Source organism: Branchiostoma floridae, chromosome 19, assembly GCF_000003815.2.
Source record: "Branchiostoma floridae strain S238N-H82 chromosome 19, Bfl_VNyyK, whole genome shotgun sequence".
NCBI classification, from domain to species: domain Eukaryota; kingdom Metazoa; phylum Chordata; class Leptocardii; order Amphioxiformes; family Branchiostomatidae; genus Branchiostoma; species Branchiostoma floridae.
In genome coordinates this window covers 7,518,294-7,538,528 of record NC_049997.1, presented here as the reverse complement: position 1 = coordinate 7,538,528, position 20,235 = coordinate 7,518,294, and the positions used below count along the sequence as shown (strand labels likewise).

Here is a 20,235-nt window from a genome sequence, read left to right as displayed (position 1 = left end):
CTGCAAGAAGTAGAATGTCAGAGGTCAAACAGATACTGTAATTCCTGTTTTATTAACGGTAACTTTATGTTCACGGTTTTCACGGTGACGTCTGTGCCGCGAAGTTATCATTGCCGTTAAAAAATCATTCGTCTTTCGCCCCCCTCCCCCTTCTCCGCTACCATCCAAGTACTTAGAACTAGTACTTACTAGTACGTTACGAATGTCTTATCCATTCACACAACACACTTTCAACACGCAACGATCGCCACAATAACAACTCAAACACAAATTCTCCTCAAGAAATAAAACATTTATTCTACAAGCACAAAATTGTGTCATTTCTTTTACTTATGTTCATGTTTACGTTACGATAACATAAACCGCTATTTTGTTTACATCGCCGCTAGCAGGCAGCATGTGTACATTTACAAACTAAAAAACTACTACAGTGCTATTCAAGCAAGGAATTACTACAGGATCATCACTGAAAGTACTAGTACTAGTACAAAAAATGACTCGTATATTTGTACAACTACAGCTAGCGATACATAAAAAAAATGTTACAAAATGGCGGTACCCAAGCCAAGCGTTAGACAAAGGAATTTTCAACAAAGTCGCGGAATTTCAGGTGATGAGTACAAATAAACCAGCGAATTTACTGAAATACCAGTATGTTGTAAAAATAAAAGTTGATTCAACACATATACGATACAGGGAGTCATTATTGTATAGAAATGTGCCACCGGCGACCGGAGGAAAAAGAAACATATCGGCTTTGTTTACTAACAAAACTTACGTACACGCCGTGACATGGCTGCGATAACAATCTACTTAGTACATTATCATAGTTTAACTAGATTTCTACAAGTTAAAAACAGAACAAAAAATAAAACTGAGTAGTACCGGTCTTTACAAATACAAGTAATGGCTATGGAATTACAGCAACTAAGATTCACAACAATAATAGCGGGGAAATTTTTACGACTAGAAACGTGGCAAACAAAACTCCGCTTACATGCCGAAAAAAAGACGTTCGTTTCATAATTCTGAGTTGGAACTACTGTAAATATCGGAGAGATAAACTCTTCACCTCCTTGTGTACAATTTGTGTACAATTTGTGTCCACAAATTACGCTGAAAGTTTAAAACTTAGCGCCGTCTTTCACGCCGAAAATATTTCAAAATGGCGCCCGCGTCGCTTGTGTTTGGCGTGGGTATCCCGTCAGCCTATGCGGCAAATGTGATTGCGACATATCAGGGGTCATTGGCCCTGTTGCGTTCCGTGCGCTGTCATCAAATCACGGCCGAAACAGGCCGACTTTCTTTTGGTGAACCGCCGCCACCGCGAACATAGAGTGCCGTTAACACTTAATTTTTTCTCACACCGCGAAATTTTGCTACCGTGAACATAAAGTGAATTACAGTATCAAATAAAGATATCCATATAATATATGACTGTTTAGTTGTACTGTAAGTGTTGTTATACATGTAGACCTTACGAAAGTCGCTGTACTTTTGTCGTGTCAATAAAGATTTCTTTTTCATTATTAAACCTTCTTGATCAGAAACAAACACAGCACACAGACTAGAAAAATGATTTCATCACTGACATGACAGGACCAGATGTTTCCCCATCATCGATTTGTTTCCGCTTACAGCAAGATGTGTTATCATCAAGAAATCAATAACGTGGTGGCAGGGCTTTATCGACTTTAAGCTCCCTAATGTAACTGGTACATGCATTATGGCCCATAACTGGCGACAATATGAATGCCTTCCCTGTCTGCCTAAAGGCATTGTGCTTATTACAATACAACCAAACAGTGTGCTACCTACTAGTCAATATTTCTTGACGATTGATAAACTTGGTAGAAATGATGATAGGCTCTACTCTACTTCGCTCTTGTTATTTTCTTTAACAGTCCCAAAACGTGTTAATTCATGATCATATAATCTGTTCATTTTCCAATAGGTCCAACATCCGGTCCACCAACTTTTTCAGGTTCGATTTTTCCGGACCGGTCCAATTAGAAAAAAAAAAGGTTTCGTACCAGTACACTGACACTCGCTACACATAAATCAACATTTCCAACTACGTGCGTATCCATGACAACACATTTACCCCACAACAATGCCATTCCTCGGCATGTGTAAAGGGACACCGAAGAAGTCCTTTGGGACAAACACGACATTGAAAGTGGATAAACCTCGATATCTGGAGGTATGGGCGGGCTTCCCCGTTGCCATGGTGACGGAGATTAGTTACTACGGTGATGAATATAATCTGTATGACCCATACATCATTGACTGTAGCTTTGAAGGGCAGCAAAGTTTTGGGTATGAAAGCGCCAAATAGAAAAGCATGACAAAAGTTTTTCAGTTTAACACTACTACAGATTTTGGTTCAAAAGGGGCTTATGGTAATCCCTTTAACAACAGACAAAACAATAATGTATGTGCATTTCTGTAAAATCCTAGTCTCAAGAATATAAACTCCAAACATGGATCCAAATAAAGTTATTGATAACACACCAACTACAACAACTACCTACCAGAAACTTGTTTTGACCTTTTTTTAGAGTACCGAACCTTGAATCAGTGAATCAGTTTGTAGCTCTCAGAAGTTTAGATGTACGATTAGGAAAACTATTTTGAAGAAGAAGAAACATGCACAACTTTTATCTAATAAAGCTAACTCTTATTAACTCAACAGGATACTGTAATCAGTTGGCATGTATGAATTGTATTGTTTGAAATCCAATGTTTTTCAAAGTCTAAAAACCTCAGTTTGTAATTAAACTTGACAAAGTTGCTTTGTTTTATTAATTGTATATCAAGATTTGGAAATTCCTATTTGTACACTACTGAGAGTCTGCATTTTGCTACGCTGAAGAGGTCACAAGGTAGAACTTGAAGACAACAAAATGACCTTGAGGACTGCAGACCACTTCTTGAGCAAACAAGAACATACCTCTACAAACAATGGGCAGAGTCTTCTGTGCAAACCAGTATGAAGTAAACACCTCTGGTTCCTGACACTATGTTTGCAAACAGAGACCTTGAAGTCTGGCTTTCTTCTCCAGTCTTCTTTGTTTACAACTTTTCCTGTCCCATTTACCTTAAAACTTTATGTGACATACAACTTACAAGTACCATATCCCCAACTGGCAAGCTAGGAGGTTTGGAGGTATTCTCCTTGCAGAGGTTGGGTCGCAGAGATAAAAGTTGTTTGGCATTTTTACTAGCTTGCTAACCCTCACCTCTGCCTCAAAACAAAATAGATCAAGTCTTTTAAATGTAATAACTAGCCACTACTATCCTTGCGACCCAACCTCTGCTTGGAGGACAGTTACAGGTAGTAGGTGGGAGGACATTATCACCTCAGGTGTGAAGGGCCAGCTTCAGGTGGAAGTGCTAATTTAGTAATTACCCCAATCTGCATAACACCAGCTAGCGTGAGTTTCATGATCTATTTCTCTGTCTGTGATCTATTTCTCTCCTTGGTAAATTGAGCACAAAAATCTTGATTTCAAGTTTTTACCTATTGCTGTGTGGAATACAGGTTAAGTACAGTGCCCATGTGATGAGAATCTGCTTTAAAACATCTTCCTTTTCTATGTTCTATGTATTACTATTAGAGACAATAGATAGGTATTGTATACACCCATACATGTACATATGCACATGACTCGGTTGTTGTAACAACACCGTAGTTTGTTGTTTTAGTCCTAGCAACCTGTTGACTTTACAGAAAAGAAGACACACCCTTTAGCACAGGTGAGTCAAAGGTGAAACATTTGTGGTGGGAAAGGTGTGGCATAACCAGGGCTCTAGCCAGCTCGAAATTTTTGTACGTCAGCCAATTACAATCGTCGTGAAAACCGTGAAAATTCATTTTCCCTATGACACTACAAAGTAGTAAATGTTGCCATTGAGACCTTGAAAAACGGGTTTTAATGAGATTATCGTATGCGAAAGGGCGCCGACACACATTGTCAACAATCATAACAATAGCAACACAAACAGTGTGTGGCTTTACAGTTGTGGACGGCATCCCCAAACCGCCTGTAGCTTCCACAAAGGATTTTTGTCAAGGTTGACGGATTGGTTTTAGAATTTTTCCGTCAGACGCAGCAAATTTCGCGGACGCTGGCTAGAGCCCTGGGTATAACACATCCATGTCAAACTGTGCCATATAATGTTAGGAATAGAGAATTTACACCAAGAGTTCTACACAACTTGCAAGCTGTGACTCTGAAAAACAATATTTTAAACACCAAATAGCGGTTTCTCAAGCAACAGGATATAATTTCGAAACATATCTTTGTTTTTATGTTTGTATATTTAGAAACAACATCCTGCCAAAAGTGGATAGCATACTCACAACAGTGAACAATTGAGACCACAATAGTTGATGCAAAAGACTCAATTGTTGTTATAAAATCATATCCAGTTGCTTGAGTAACTGCTATTTGACGTACCTTTAATTATCATTACCTGGATGTCCAACCCTCATCAAGGTAACATGCTTTCCCAAGGAGGTTGAATAAGCCCTTATTCAGCCTCCTTGCATTACAGGTGCAATGACCTAGTGGGTAGAGTGTTCGCCTTGCATTCGGTAGGTCGTGAGTTCGATCCCCGGCCGAGTCATACCAAAGACTTTAAAAATGGTACATGCTGCTTTCTCTGCTTAGAACTCAGCATTCGGGAAAGAGTATGGAAGTTGGACACACACCACTACCAGTGGACTAGCCCCCTGCTATAGTGATTGCGTTGTGTGGCCCAGGGCTAAGGAAACAGATCAGGTGCGGAAAGGGTTTAACTTTTAACTTTAACAGCCTCCTTGGCTTTACTAACCAGGTAACAACTCACAATGAAGAAAGGAAAACTGCACACAAACTAGTCACCTGAAATAACACCTTTCCTATATCCTTTCCTTTACCCTCATTCTGCTGCATTTAGAATAAGTACTTTATGAATAAATCTATCCTTTTATCTTACATAATACATTCCTACTGAATACAATACAAACACTGTGTCATCACCAGCTGCATATGTTACCTATTTCACTTTGAATTCTTAAATACCCACATTTGGTGGTGAGAAATCTGTTCATGCAATGAACAATGTCAATTTATTTTTCAAATAAGGTGGGCATTTCATATGTAAAACAAGGTGCTCTCTAAACAATTTGAATCACAATGATGCCTTTTGTGACAAAGGAAACTTCCAATTATAGAAAGCTTTTGTTTAAAGTAAATAAACTTGGGAAAACAACACAGCATCTGTTCTGACCCATTATTTGCATACTATAGCATCAATATTCATGACATTTCCTTTTGAGTATCTCAACAAAAATTTTTCTGTAATTTTCAAACCCTTCATTTTTTAAATAACGTCATCAAGAACAACAGGACATTACTCAAGTAATGTTACTATACAGAGGTTAAGCATTGTGCAATGACTATAGTACATGACTTTACGTACTACAAATATGGCTGAAATAATTGGACAGCTTGATTTTATGCCTGACTGCTCCCCTTTACCCTACACAAGAGAACATAGCGTGATGACGCATGTTGGAAGTCATCTGCAAATATTTACAGCAAAGAGCACAGAAGTGAATGCCTTTTCCACTTCATATGTAGCGTTTCATGCATACCCAGCTTAAAGTTGTTGTTTTCAATCGTTATTTGAACAGATCTACTGGCTTAAACTAACAACATGCAGAAGGCTAGAGTTCAGAGGCTTTCTATCTCAATCAATTTGTCATTATGTGGACATTTACTTCCTCCTACGAAACAACTATTTTTCCAGCAAAGGCCTGTACCTTGGGGCTTTTCATGCTAAAAAATTGCTTTATTTCGAAACTGTGGACATAAAGCATTAATACTACTAATACTAGGACTTAATAATTCTGGATCCCTTGCTCTGGTCTGTACCCGAATCTGTCCTGGTTTCTGGGACATTATCCCCCCGAGACCTGGTCAGTCCCCCCACCAGGACACCATAGCTAATTAATTATCCTAATGTTTGTTCTACTTCCAGCAGAATAGATAAAGTTTCCAGCAACAATCTCTTGAACAATCTGACTCAGAACCATCTGAAGTCAATACCTGGCCACAAAACAATAACTTAAAAAATCCACTCAAGCTATTTCAGTTTTGAAATCAATTTTACTACGCAGAAAATAGCGACAACATCCCTGGGGCGGTATCTAGGAAACAACCTGCCAAATGTTACCAAGTGTTATTTATGTTGACCAAACAAGTGGACACACTGGCCCACACCCAGTAGCTGGTCAATGCACACCTTCTTTAACACAACAAGAGGTTTTAACCAGAAAGCTTGTCAAACAATTAGCTTACTTCTAACCTCTTAGTCTTACATTTTTTGTTTCAATTTTACTATGCATTTTGTATGAGCTAAACCTCTTTGTGGTAATCATAAGTAACTGACTCTTTTTTTCCACCTGTGTGAACAATATCTACCGCTCTCTTTCTTAATCACGCTAAGATGCGAAGCTGTTTTCACACCCATTTCTTAATGGAGCTCCACCCTATGGGCAAACAAAGGCCCGCCCTGCTCAAGCATAGCTTTACATGCATTGGGAGGCAGTGAGAAGGAAGTTATAGTTACACAAAATGTACTTACAGGCCAATCTTTTGTAGCATGTTTGGTACCCAAGGACACATTACATTCACGGTTACTTACCCACCATAGGTATATATTGCTCTCCAGTACAATATGCTGGGACATTGTGACATCATGTCTTTGAAAAAATGCAAGACATTGCAACATATTCTCAGCATAATTTGATCACATCAAGACAGAACAAACACTTTGCCTTCATTTTTCTTTGCCCAAAATAAAAATCATTATACTTTTGGTAGATACAAAACCTTAATTTAAGCTTAAACATGTATTTAACATGTTTTTTAGAGTGTTTGCAAATAAGCAGACTTTTGGAAGTTACAAATAAAGATTACTGTAAACAAGGACCTTTTAAAAGTTTAATCGCATTCCTTGCTGTAATACATACTATTTGAATGAATGTTGTCTGTTACAAATTTTGAGAACAAAGGAATAAAGAGGTATAGTCAATATTATAGTTATCTAAAAGAATAATGTAAGTTATCAACAATAGTAAGGTAACAGTGGAAGGCAAAAAACCCTTCCGAATGCCTCCAATGATGTACGTGGGTACCTAACCTAACGAGCCGTAGTGTTTCTGTATGAAATACTGACTGGGTAGGAATGTTGCACAACCACATAGCGACAGTAACCTGAGAACTTGACCGTCAAATGCCCCAAGTTCCTGATCGGGAGACAAGAGACCAGACGGTCTAGGACACGGAAACTTGTCACGAAGGAGTCACTGGATATCTTGATTTACAACTCTGTTCCTTGGCGTGATGCTTAGCAGAAAACAGACAAGTGATGTAAAATACTACACACCATTGATAGAATATAAACATTTTTTGTTGCAAATAGAACCATTGTGTGAGGAATGACGGTGGGGGGTGTAGAGAACTCAGGTTTCAGATAAAAATCTTCATCAAAATCGGATCTTTGTGTTCCTTAGATCGTTTGTATATCACATGGTTCTATCTTGGTAAAACAAACATTACCTTTACATGCATATCAAGTATGATTATCTATTGTTTTTATACATGTATATAATGTATGATTATCTATTGTGTAACATCGAACATAACAACTATTCTGCCTTCTAGATTGGGAATCACTAGACATGTGCCTGAATAAATTTCTCGGGAACAGTCAATCAAGGCGTAACAAAGCAAGGGGTTTCCATTTCAGAAAAGTGGTCGTCTGCATATTAAAACGGAATAAAATTGAGATCTCCGAGATAATGAGAAATTCAAAGAAAAAGAAAATATTTCGTCACAATGACTTGCATGGGATCACAAGCCAAACCAGACTAGTGTGGGAACATCCCAGCTCCAGTTTACAAAGCAGAACCCAGCTAAGATCCAGGATCACAGAAGGTATCAGCTTCTCCTTCATGTTAGATTTACCTCCACTTTGTACAAACACAAAATAATGACATGCTTGACTAACAGTGGCATTTCACAATTCACAATAGTTCAGTCACAAGGCACTATCGTCGACAAAGAACAGTATCTATATGGAATGTACGTCTGATCTTTCATTTGTTGTTGGACATAAATAAAGTTAACTACATTTTTGAACCCTGTACTAGTCTACATTAGTTAAGCAATGTAACAATCAGTACATTCATACAAACTATTTGACTTTCAGTCATTTGCTCAATACAAAATGCTGAATATGAAATCGGGTCAAAAACAATCTATGGTGAAAGAAACTGAAACCAAAAAGGGGGTTGACTAAATAAAATGAAATGGATAAAAAGTCTTCATCAATATTATAAGTCTTCACAAAAATACCATCAATTAACTCAATTTGGAGTATTTTTTTGTCTTCTCAAATTAGATAAAAAATCATACGAAATGCAAAAAAAAGGGAAACCACCCTTTCCAGAATGAGCAATGGACTAGTCCGTCCTTGATTGAGATGGATAGGACAACTTGTCATAAAAGCACACAACAGTTCACAACCTGCAGCGGTATGGTTCAATACCTTAACACAGGGCTCGAAATACCACCTGCATATGCAGGTTAGTGCAGGTAAAATTGGAGCTGTGCAGGTATTTCTAGTGTATACCTGCAACTACGGTAACCTGCACTGGTCCATGTTCTGGATTTTATACATTAAATATCCTATAATGTACATGTAGGAGCATATAGATTGTTATTATCTGCATTGACTGTTATACCACCTGTAAAGTCTGAAAGAAAAAATAGCAACAGTTCCTGAAGAATTTTAGTATGATTCATACTTCCTTGATTCAGAGTGGTGCTGGTGCAGGTAAAATTTGTCTGGTGCAGGTATTTTTAATGTTACTTGCACCAGTGCAGGTAAGCAGAAAAAAAGTGTTTCGAGCCCTGAATACCTTAACACCCACCATAACAGCCTGGGACAGCTCATATATTATACATGAGACCAGCACATTGAAAGCTCTGTCGGCATGCATGTCTCCTTGTATGGCATTAAAACCCTAAACCTCTTTACTGGATCTTCTTTTCCCTATACATCCATTTTTCTTTTATCGGGGTCACAAAATAAGGCCATGGAAGGGCGGTCATGTTGTACCACTCACATAAAAGGGTCGCAATCTGCCATTGCCCTAAAAAACTTATGGACTTGTATGTAAGGCTTTAGTACTGCCAGGATACAAGCCCATGAACGGCCAAAGGGCTTTGTTTACAATTCCTTTACGATTTATGTTACGATTCAATTTCTTACAGCCTTGTTCCTTTCTAGGACCAGGAAAATAAATCAGAATGGCTTCCAAAATTGACCATGAAATCTGACTACCCCCCCCCACACACACACACACCATTTAGAAGAGCCCACCTAATCTTGCATTACGTAGGCATGTGCCACAATGCCTATTATTTATTATTGATATGTCAATCTTAACCGCAATTGAAAGGGATTCCTTTGACCCCTGCTATTGTTAGGACGAATTCAAACCAGGTATCCAAAATATTTATATGGAAGTGAATATTCAGCTTATCTTAATTCAGCCTTTTAAAGTATGAAAAGTAATAAAGTAAAATAATGAGGTTTTTTTACATCATCTTTATTGACATGTAAACGCAAAACTTTTAAAATCAACATACAAGATGAGTTTAAAAGCAAAGAAACCTAGGCAGACCCCTTAATCAGAATAGTAAAAATTCAAATCTTTTAACTTCTAATAGTTTCTGATACATGGTATGTACAGGCCATCCTCAAAAGAATTAATGAGCAATAAAAAAATTAATTGGATAACAAACAATTTACTCTGAGAGAAAATGGAAAACAAACAAAACTCTTTAGAGAAAAATACATCTTTCTACGGCACACTAAACACAGTCATTATCCATGGTCCATTAGCTTCATCTAGATTTAGAAGCATTGATTTTTCAGCCTCTTCTTTCAAAACTGCTTGATTATATAGTTTTAATCCCCACCCATGTGTATTCTGGTAACGATTTTTATGCATCCCTTGCCTAAAGGATTTCATCACAGAACATTACAAGGGATTTCATTAGCATTGTTTATCGACTTATCATCACTGGGTAATTTCCGTCACATCATTCGAGGCTCGAAATATCACCTGCATATGCAGGTTCGTGCAGGTAAATTTAAAATTACCCTGTTTTTTTGTGTCTACCTGTACCTTACCTGCACTGGTCAAGGTGTCAGGTGCATGAATTTACGCATATTTTCTTTGCTGCACTGATTTTTCCAGAGTAGAGTGCAAAACAAAGAATTGTTCAGAACAGGTTTTTTGTGCAATAACCTGCAGCAGCTACATGGATGAACACATACATTTTACATAAGAACGAATTACCAGAATTTGGGAAGACTAGATGGGACAATAGAGAACTAGAGGCATAGGAAAATTTTGACTGGCTGTTACCTGCAACAGCACATTAAGTTATGATTAACACGCACCCAAAGGAAAAAAACTTCGAGCCCTGCCCTTGAAAAGCTGCCTCAACATCACTTTTACCATTTGACAAATCCATTAGGGATTAATTGACCCATATCCATCCAATTACCAGGGTGACTGACCCTAAGCCACTGTGTCCTGGGCATGTGAATTTTACTGTTATCATTTTTTCCACAAATCCATCCTGCAAGGTTTACAAGCGTATAAATCTAGATTTTATGGTAGATCAATTTCAGCAGTAATTTTAGGTGTATAAGCCTGACAAAAACAATATTGGGAAACGTTTCAAGTAATCTATAATTTCAAAATCCAACACATCATTTCAAAAGGTCATCGGGTCTTGCAAACTGATACAATCCCGTTGATTAAATAACTTTATAATAAATCCATTCGTGAGGGCTAATTGCAATCGTAACAAACAATGGTACGCAACATGCATATACATAACACTACGTAACAGGAAGAAAAATTAAATACATCAATTACTCTTCATCTAATACCAGTATTATCTACACATCGCATGTGTAAAACGAGAGAATTTACAAATTACATTAACGTACATACCCAACACCTTGCGACGTATCACATTGGTACTCTCCTTTCTTGTCCATGTGCTTTTTCTGATTCTCAATGAGCAAAACTACAGTAACATCCCGACTGCTTCAACATTAGGTCCCAATCATACCCTAAAACTAAAAACTAAAACGGCATTTCGGTATTCCAAGCTTCCTAACAACCACCTTCCGTCGGCGCTCCTTTCTTGAGAGAATGATTGGTGTGCCCAAAATCTCGACCCAATGAAACAGTCATGTTGTGCTGTACTCCCCTGTGTAACACACGTTCTGAACGCTGCACTCATCGATTTCAGGAAGTAATCTCTGGCTATGGTCTCAAGCGTGCCATGATTGGTTGGAGCTGGCCGTTAGCGTAAATATGGGCCACTGCCTGCTGCATACAACACAGGGCTCGAAATACTAAATCTTCACTGGTGCAGGTAACATTGAAAATTACCTGCACCAGACAAATTGTACCTGCATCACTCTGAATTTAGAAAGTTTGGATCATACTAAAAAATTATTGACGAACCATTGCTATTTTTTCTTTATACTTAAAAGGTGGTAACAGTCAATGCAGCTAATAACAATCCACATCATAGTTATAGCCTATTAGGACATGTAAGTTATAAAACCCAGTACATGGACCAGTTCAGGCTAGGTGCAGGTAGACACCAGAAATACCTGCACAGTTCCAATTTTACCTGCACTAACCTGCATATGCAGGTGGTATTTCGAGCCCTGCATACAACTCGCTCCAGGGGTCTACGAGCACACAGGGACAGTGGGAAACGCCACGTTCTAAACATATTGGGTTACTCGTCAACAATGACAAGTATATTTTGTTTCCTGGACAAAGTTTACAAAGTTGTTCTCAGGAGCAATTAAGAGGCATATAGAGCTCTCCTTGGCTTGTTAGGGATAATTGATCAGGAAACAGGATTTGAAACAAGAGAAAAGCAAGCTTTGTTGTGTTTTTCTTGGTAAGAAACATTAGCATTGCTTGAACTGTTGACTATCATTGTAATAAACACAACATTCCTTGATACAAAAATGAAAAATTAAATTACCGTGTCAAAATTTCCCTAGTTTCTAAGCGGTTGACGATACCAAATGGAACAGTTTCGCATAGAAAAATGATTGCTACTACTTACTAGGAACACGTCGACATCAGTTACTGGTTACTTTAGGTATCGCAAGTGGACAGTGAAATTGTTTCTCCATAAAACTTGACAAACAGGCTTCCAAGCTTAACTAGGTAAGAGTTCAAGAAGCAGCTTATAGTTATACGTAGTCTAGACCACAAAGTTTCCTTACAACTATTCTCTGAAGGTTTTTAACAAATTAAAACAGCATTTTGTAAATAAACAATTGTACTTGAAGTAGTAACCTGACTACAATTGTACATTCCCTAAAACTGTGTTTGATAACAAATACAGAATTTTCCTTTGACTGTTTTTGTATTGATCATACAGTTATGAAATCAATTCTTAATCTTAAATCCAACAAATCTATTTGGTATAGCCTAAGCCTATCATTATCAAGGAAACCTCCTGAGTTCCAAGGGGTGTCATTTTGTGCAATACCCATCACCAATGGACAGAACTCAGGACAAACAGCCATTTAATAAAAAGCAATTACCCAGTTAATTTCACCAAAGCATATTAAGATGGGGGGAGATACATTAATTATTTATGACATGTAATGGCACAAGCTTACATTCCTGTGTCTGAAATTGGCTATTCCATGATGATTCGCAAATCAGATAGAATAGTTACCATCTAGCAATTTAAGTCTTTCTCGATTAGTTTTAGTGACTTAGTCTATCTATATGCATGTGACGTGCTGTTATATCTTTATTGTTGCTTAATGTACGCTTGCTTTAGATGCAACTTTCAGTATAATTGCCTTAGTGACAAAACATATTCTTGTCAATTTACTTGTCAATTTTTTGTCTCTTTTCGAAACTTATTTATTCAAAATTTCCAAATGGACCCGAAGACTCCCAAGGCTAAAATTTGTAATAATTTATCATATCAAACAGGTGTACCAAGGACAAGTAGTGTAACAATATCCTTGGTTGACAGTGTTGTCATAAACATAATGCATTTCTAAGGACACATAGTCACCCCAAGGGAATACATGTTTACATACATGTTTGTATGCTAGGTTTATAGACTTTCCCAGAGACATATAAAATAGATTACTAGCCTTCAAGCAGATGTACTAAATGTTGCAAAAATGCACGTAACCCATAGACTAAGTTGGCTCCTTACGTCTGGTTGTAGATTCATGTATTACTATTAGAACTACAGGAGACGCCGCTTAATTGCACTGTCTATTATTTGCCAGTGAATTTCATGCAATTATCCGACTGGTGCAATAATGCGGAGTTATCTAGCTGGACCACACTGGTTTGGGATTTGGGGATTCCGTGCAGTAAACAGAAGTGTGCGTTAATCCGTTGTGCAATTAACTGGCTTCTACTGTATTAGTGAGTATATGTGAGTTTATTGCATGTTTTGGTAAATTGTGATATACGTTTCTCTTCAATCTTGGACACAAAGTATGAGACAAATGTTACTAGTATGTTGACAACATTCGTCTACAGCTAGTTATATTATAGGTGGCCTGTTCCCACTGAAAATTGACACCTGAACATTTCAATTCTTCTCATGTTTCTACTGCCAGTTGTTTTATCAAGACAACAGATGGCTAAAGGTTCTTTCTATTGATTTCTGATAGGAGTCATAGGACACACATTTGTATTTCAAAGGGCTACACTACAAAGTATATAATAAAATAACAGATATGAACAAAGAAAGTTCTAACAAACAAAAGATTACAAAATGACAAGTTGGCTTTGAATTTAAGACAAACATGTGTTAATAAAGTTTGACATTGGTGAGAGAATTTTTCTTAAATAAATTTGAAAGAGTAGAACATCAGGGTCAATAAAAGGTTTAAAAATCAAAGATGGTAATAAAACGTCAAACTATAATTATATCAATTTTTATCTTTCAAACAGGTTTGAAAGCTAATGAAATGCACTTTGTAACATCCTGTTGCCACATCATGTATATGTATATGTAAAATACAAAAGTGGAACTAACAGCATACAGTTTAATATGTTACATATAAGTGTGTTGTTATCATGGCTCTAACAACAAAGTCTAGGGCAGAACAATGTACCAAAATAATCTTTTGTTCAAGAAGTAAACACCACATTTTCAAGTTCAGTGCGTTCCTTTTTTTTTTTGTCACAAAATCTTTTGTCACACACTGCCAAGGTAATTAACTGTAATTGTAGGTAAGAGTGTTTGTCTCACTTTCTTGGACAGTGTTCAATTTTGCCACACCTACTTGACAAAGTTCAAATTCCAAATACCTCTTATGGCAGGTGAGAACAGCATGAACCCTTATTGAACATAAAAGTTACTGTAAAAGTATCTGAGTCTGTTGCTATAATACAACCTCAGGAAAATCTTTGCACCACTTAAATCATAATTATATGAAGTTATGATATAAGAGGGTTTTTTTTCTGCAATAGGTCATGGAAATGCTGGTCTGTCTTTTGAGTCATTACGTCACAAGCAAATTAAAACTGACTACGTATACAACATGTGTGTCTTTTGTACAATGCAACATTGTACATTACCACAATACAAGGTACAACTTGTTTTCCAAGTTCCAGTGTTATAACAAAGGCATAAGAATACATCCTAAAGACCTTTAGCCGTACACATTATGTCCCAGACATAACAAACACTAAGGTGAAGGTCCAGTACAACTCTGCTACAGAAACAGCAACTTGCTATAAGTTAAAACCTTATTTATTAGATGTACCACAAGGCACTATAACTACAACAAGGGTTACAACAACAAGGTCACAAGCACCATTCAGGGCTCGAAATACTTTTCCCTGCATACATACACTGTTGCAGGTAACATTGAAAATTACCTGCACAAGATAAACTTTAGCTGCACCACTCTGAATGTAGGAAGTATGGATTATACTAAAATTGTTCAGGAACAATTGCTATTTTTTCTTTTATACATCATAGGTGGTAACAATCAATGCAGCTTAGTTATAACAATCCACATACACCTTCATCATATGATACATATGTATAAACCCAGTACATGTACCAGTGCAGGCTAGGTGCAGGTTAACACCAGAAATACCTGCACAGCCTCCAATTTTACCTGCACTAACCTGCATATACAGGTAGTATTTCAAGCCCCGAACTACAACAAGGGTTACAACAACAAGGTAACAAACACCATTGCTACTACTTCTAGTACCCCTCCCATTTCTTCCACACACTACATATATACATGTACAAATGAAGGCCTTTACCGGGCCCCTGATGAAACAATTGCTAGGAAATGGAAAAAGCAATGAATAACACGGTGGTACCCTGATGGCAATTGAGAGTATGTTTTCATGTCGTGCAATGTGACATGTCATGATGTGAAATAACTTCACTTAGGTTTCATTCAGGGGGAGACCACTGTGGGGAAAGGGGTTCCAAATGGGAAGAAATAGTCTACATGTAGGTAAACATGTAAATATGAGTGTTATCATATATATATACTTTTGGTAACTATACACCTAAACCTCAAATAAAGTACATACCCCAACATTAGCAACAACTTCCGCACCTTTTGGATTTTGAAAAGTTTAAAACGAGTGCACTTTATTCGAGAAACTAAGGTTATAGACTTATTGCAAGGGTCACATCTTAACGTGTTCAACAAGTCCTATGTATAGCTTTTGCTATCATACAATATAATGATTATTCTCTACCCATAGAGCAAATGGCCCAGTGGGGACTGATAAAAACAACCCTAAGACCCACATGTCTGACATGTCGGCCATCTTACACTTACAGCTAATGCTGACCTCAATCTGCCAGTATTCAAGGCATTTAAATACATCAACTGATTTTCCGAAAATCACTTATCCCAAGTCTCCTGGGAATCTTAAAACCCATGACTTCATTACATAGTAGGAAATGCAGAAAAATACATAAACTAGAATTTCAAAATCAAAGCCCTGTTTCTGTTTTTAGCAATGGCCTTGATTTGAAATTTTATCTAAATATTAAGGCAAATTAACTGTTAAAATTTAGAATGAATCTGTTATCAACAGTTTTGTCACAAACATTGAGAAAATTGTCCTTTCGTAACTGGAAAAAAGCCATATCATATTAATTTATATGAACATATACATGTATATGGGTAATAATGTAGTGTTTCTGATAAAGTACTCACTAATTCAGTCTACATAAACCAGGGTTACTTATATGAGTTTATCATTGATTTGACAAGTCTTAACACAAAAAGTTATGCCATTTCATTCTTCCATATTTGTCTGTTTGTTTCAACTTGTTTGTTTCAAGTCCAAAGAAAGAGCTAGTATATGTAAGTGTTTACAAAAACTCATCTTGAAGAAGTGGCACTGGTGCCTCAGAATGCACAGGTATAGCCACGCCTATGCTTACATGTCACATGACCCCTGACACCTGTACGAACACACCTGTAATCTTAACACCTGTCTGCTACATCACCTGTTAGGTCTACACTTTCAAAATCTTACATGAAATGTTGTTTGGATCTTGAACATCTAAAAAGAAAGCATAGTCTTCCGAGCATGGTGTTACAAGTTGGTAACTTCGCAAGTCAAAGAAAACGCTGGTGGAAAATACCTGTGGGTTGGTGGAGCGTAAAAATAAACAAAGGGGCAAAAAATAGGGTTTCACATGGACCATAGTACTGTAATGGTCAAAGTGCTTCTCGGGTCCCCTTCAATTGAATGCAAGAAGAAGCCTCATGAAAGTCTCCCAAGTCTTTTCTGGTAAAGTTAATGTCTTATGTCCTTTCTTACACATACCACATAGTTATAGTATTGCAAAATACTCCAGCCTCATACATAAATCAGCCTTCAGTAACCACCAAGGGAAGAAATTCGAGCCTAGCGTTTCCTGAAAGGCTACAACTTGTACAAGGCTAAACAGTGCCCTGTCTTGCTTGTGTCTGGCGCCAGACACATTACATCATTAGGATTAGTATCTTAAGCTAGAGGGACCTGGGTCATTAGATAATTAAGGTGTTAATAATTAAGGGTGATTCATCAACCAGGTGATGTCATACCTGTAGTGGAGATATTTTCTTCGTGTTTATCTAATTTTCAGAACACACCTGAGTCTGTGACTAAATACATGTACTAGTAGGTCACTAAAATACTGAGCATGTTCGGTATTCAAAAGCACAGCTTTCAGGAAATAAATTCCTCTAATAAGATTCTTTAATCCTTATGTGCACGAGACGGCGAGTGAGTGATAGCAAATCAGACGAGGCATGCCCATATTTGGGACAGGACCAACCACTAGTTTCTCAGATCTCCCTGGATCCACCAGATTTAGAAAATCACCACTTACGAACCAAAGTAACTCGCACGTTCAAAAGGACAACTTCCTGAAGCGAAGGCATCCCTAATCCATTTGTGCACAACATGTGGGGTGATTGACAGCGACATCAGACGACACGCCGGCCACATCCCAATTTGGGACAGCCCAATGTACTACTTTTCTAGAATCACCTGTACACATGCGATTTCAGTAACCACACTAATACATAACTAACATACTAAAACCCTGAGCACAAATTATTCTATAATCTACTTGGTGATGACATTTTGAGCGATTGCATGTGGTCTGACAACACCGTTTGGTACTACAGGCCCAACCACTATACTTTGCTACAATTACCTGGATAAACTTGATAATCTCCTCTAAATGTTGAAAACAAAATCCTTACATGAATACTTTTTTTGGTTATGATACTTAATCATATTTTGAGTGATTGACAGCTAAGTCAGACAACACATCCCAGTTTGGGACAAGCCAACCACTACTTTAGAATTACCTGGATAAACTTTACACATCTCATCTAAAAGTTGAAAACAGAATCCTGACATAAATACTTCCATAATCAATTTTGTTACGATACTCATACTTTGAGTGATTGACAGCTGAGTCAGACGACACATCCCAGTTTGGGACAGACCAAACCTCTACTTTGCAAGAATTTATACCTAACGTTAGATAAACTTCTTATATTTCATCCAACTGTTGAAAACAAAATCCTGCCAGAAAAATTTTATAACCCATTTGGATACGATGATTTATATTTTGAGTGATTGACAGCTAAGTCAGACGACACGTCCCAGTTTGGGACAGGCCCAACCACTACGTTGCAAGAATTACCTAACCTTAGATAAACTTTATACATTTCATCCAACTGTTGAAAACAAAATTCTGACAAAAATACTTTTATAATCCATTTGGTTACGATACTCATTTTTTGAGTGATTGACAGCTAAGTCAGACGACACGTCCCAGTTTGGGACAGACCAAACCACTACTTTACAAGAATTATCTAACATTAGATAAACTTTATACATTTCATCCAACTGTTGAAAACAAAATCCTGACCAGAAAAATTTTATAACCCATTTGGATACGATGATCATATTTTGAGTGATTGACAGCTGAGTCAGACGACACGTCCCAGTTTAATAGGGACAGGCCCAACCACTACTTTGCTAGAATTACCTGGACAAACTCAAACACATTTCATTTAAAAGTTGAAAACAAAATCCTTACATGAATAATTTTATAATCTATTTGGTTAAGATACTGATATTTTGAGTGATTGACAGCTAAGTCAGACGACACGTCCCAGTTTGGGACAGGCCCAACCACTGACCCTAGGTAAACAAACGGTCCGAGGTACTCACTTGGCTATGGAGCTGCGACCCCGCAAGCTGGCCTCGTCCGAGTACGAACTGAACCCATCATCGTGCTCATACTCTCCGTAATTCCTCATCGTCAAGCCCTAGTTTTGGCGGGAAGAGAGAAAGAAAGAGGACAACAATCCTTTAAAAAAAGAACGAGACCCAACACCATGACGCAGAAATGTTGCGAAATAAATTTTACAGGGCATTCCGAGAAATTACGACCGAGTTCTTGGTACTATTTTACACCTTCGCGATTTATACATAAACATACGTTGGTAGAGAACGACTTATTCTTTACTTTGAATGATTTTAAGACACAGGGAAGTCTCAAGAAAGCGATGACAACCGAGCATAAACAAATCAAACACGTTAGTCACAGTCAGATTCAGATGAAGGGAAAACGCGGAGGGAGGGCGGCAAAGGAACTTGAACAAAAATGAACCGTCTAACGTTACATCAAAACTACGTCACTCAACGCACCTGGGAATGGACACAGGGTCCGAATATGCCGTAAAACCCTTCCGGAAGTTTTATCCTATTGTCTCAGCGCCGAAGGAGGCAAGAAATGTCTTGTAAAGTGTCTTAAAAGTCCGGGAAGTAAGACGGTCCCTCTATCGTGACAGCTCCAGACCTCCGCCCAAAATGCCTGAGGTGGGATAGATCACTACCGGCCGCTGATTGGTCAGAGCTGTCATGTGACCTAGGTAAGTAGGTCGAGTAGTAGGTTTAGAGCATGGCCAAAGCCTTTAATGGGAGGAAACTTCATTTCTTTAAAATCTAACGTTACAACCAAGGACTGGAATCTATGAGCTAAGGACAGAATGTAGAACTAGTCTTCTTTAAACCAAAGACTACCAGCATACAGTTTTTCAGATAAATGTCAGCCCTTCTTCAAATGATCAGGCATAGGGAATTTCATCTGGGAACTTCTCAGGAAAAAGTTAACGTTAGTTAAAGTTATTGCAACAACAATGGTTTAGGTAAAATGTTTTGATGATGCTGAGTTCCCTCAGATGTCGAACTTGAACTTGCCGGGAATGTATGGACATCAACTAATGTTACAATAACAGGGGCAAATGACTTCCTGCCTGTACTGACTAGTCTGGCATACAGGAAGTTGTTTAAGGGTAACAGCTGGTATGTAACCTTATATACATGTAGTAGACTCAAGTGGAGGGCTGAAACACTGTAAATACAGAAACTTTCGCGGCAGTTTAATATTCGCGGTTTTTGCGCTGGCAGCTTCACCACGAATTTAAAACTGCCGCAAACATTTTTCCATGGCAGTAAGAGACCAAAGTGCATGGTGCTACCGCGAAATTAAAACCACTGCGAAAAGTCCATTTTCC

The 20,235-nt window shown here is 37.8% G+C and overlaps 1 protein-coding gene across 16 annotated transcripts in view; it reads right to left on the bottom strand.

The window, feature by feature from the left end:
* The window catches only part of LOC118406862 (epidermal growth factor receptor kinase substrate 8-like), a 52,475-nt gene extending 32,911 nt beyond the window's left edge, over positions 1 to 19,564 (bottom strand). For 8 of the 16 annotated variants that reach the window (XM_035807226.1, XM_035807236.1, XM_035807239.1 and 5 more), the window contains exons 1-2: positions 19,367 to 19,563; positions 18,887 to 18,984 (exon numbers count right to left, since the gene is read on the bottom strand). In XM_035807226.1, the coding sequence (XP_035663119.1) occupies positions 18,887 to 18,975 (89 nt within the window). In that variant the 5' untranslated portion in view covers positions 18,976 to 18,984; positions 19,367 to 19,563. Of the gene's footprint in view, positions 1 to 11,092; positions 11,178 to 18,886; positions 18,985 to 19,366 lie in introns of those variants that run through there. The other 8 variants (XM_035807228.1, XM_035807225.1, XM_035807227.1 and 5 more) reach the window with 2 other exon arrangements.
* Between the last annotated feature and the right edge of the window lie 671 nt (positions 19,565 to 20,235).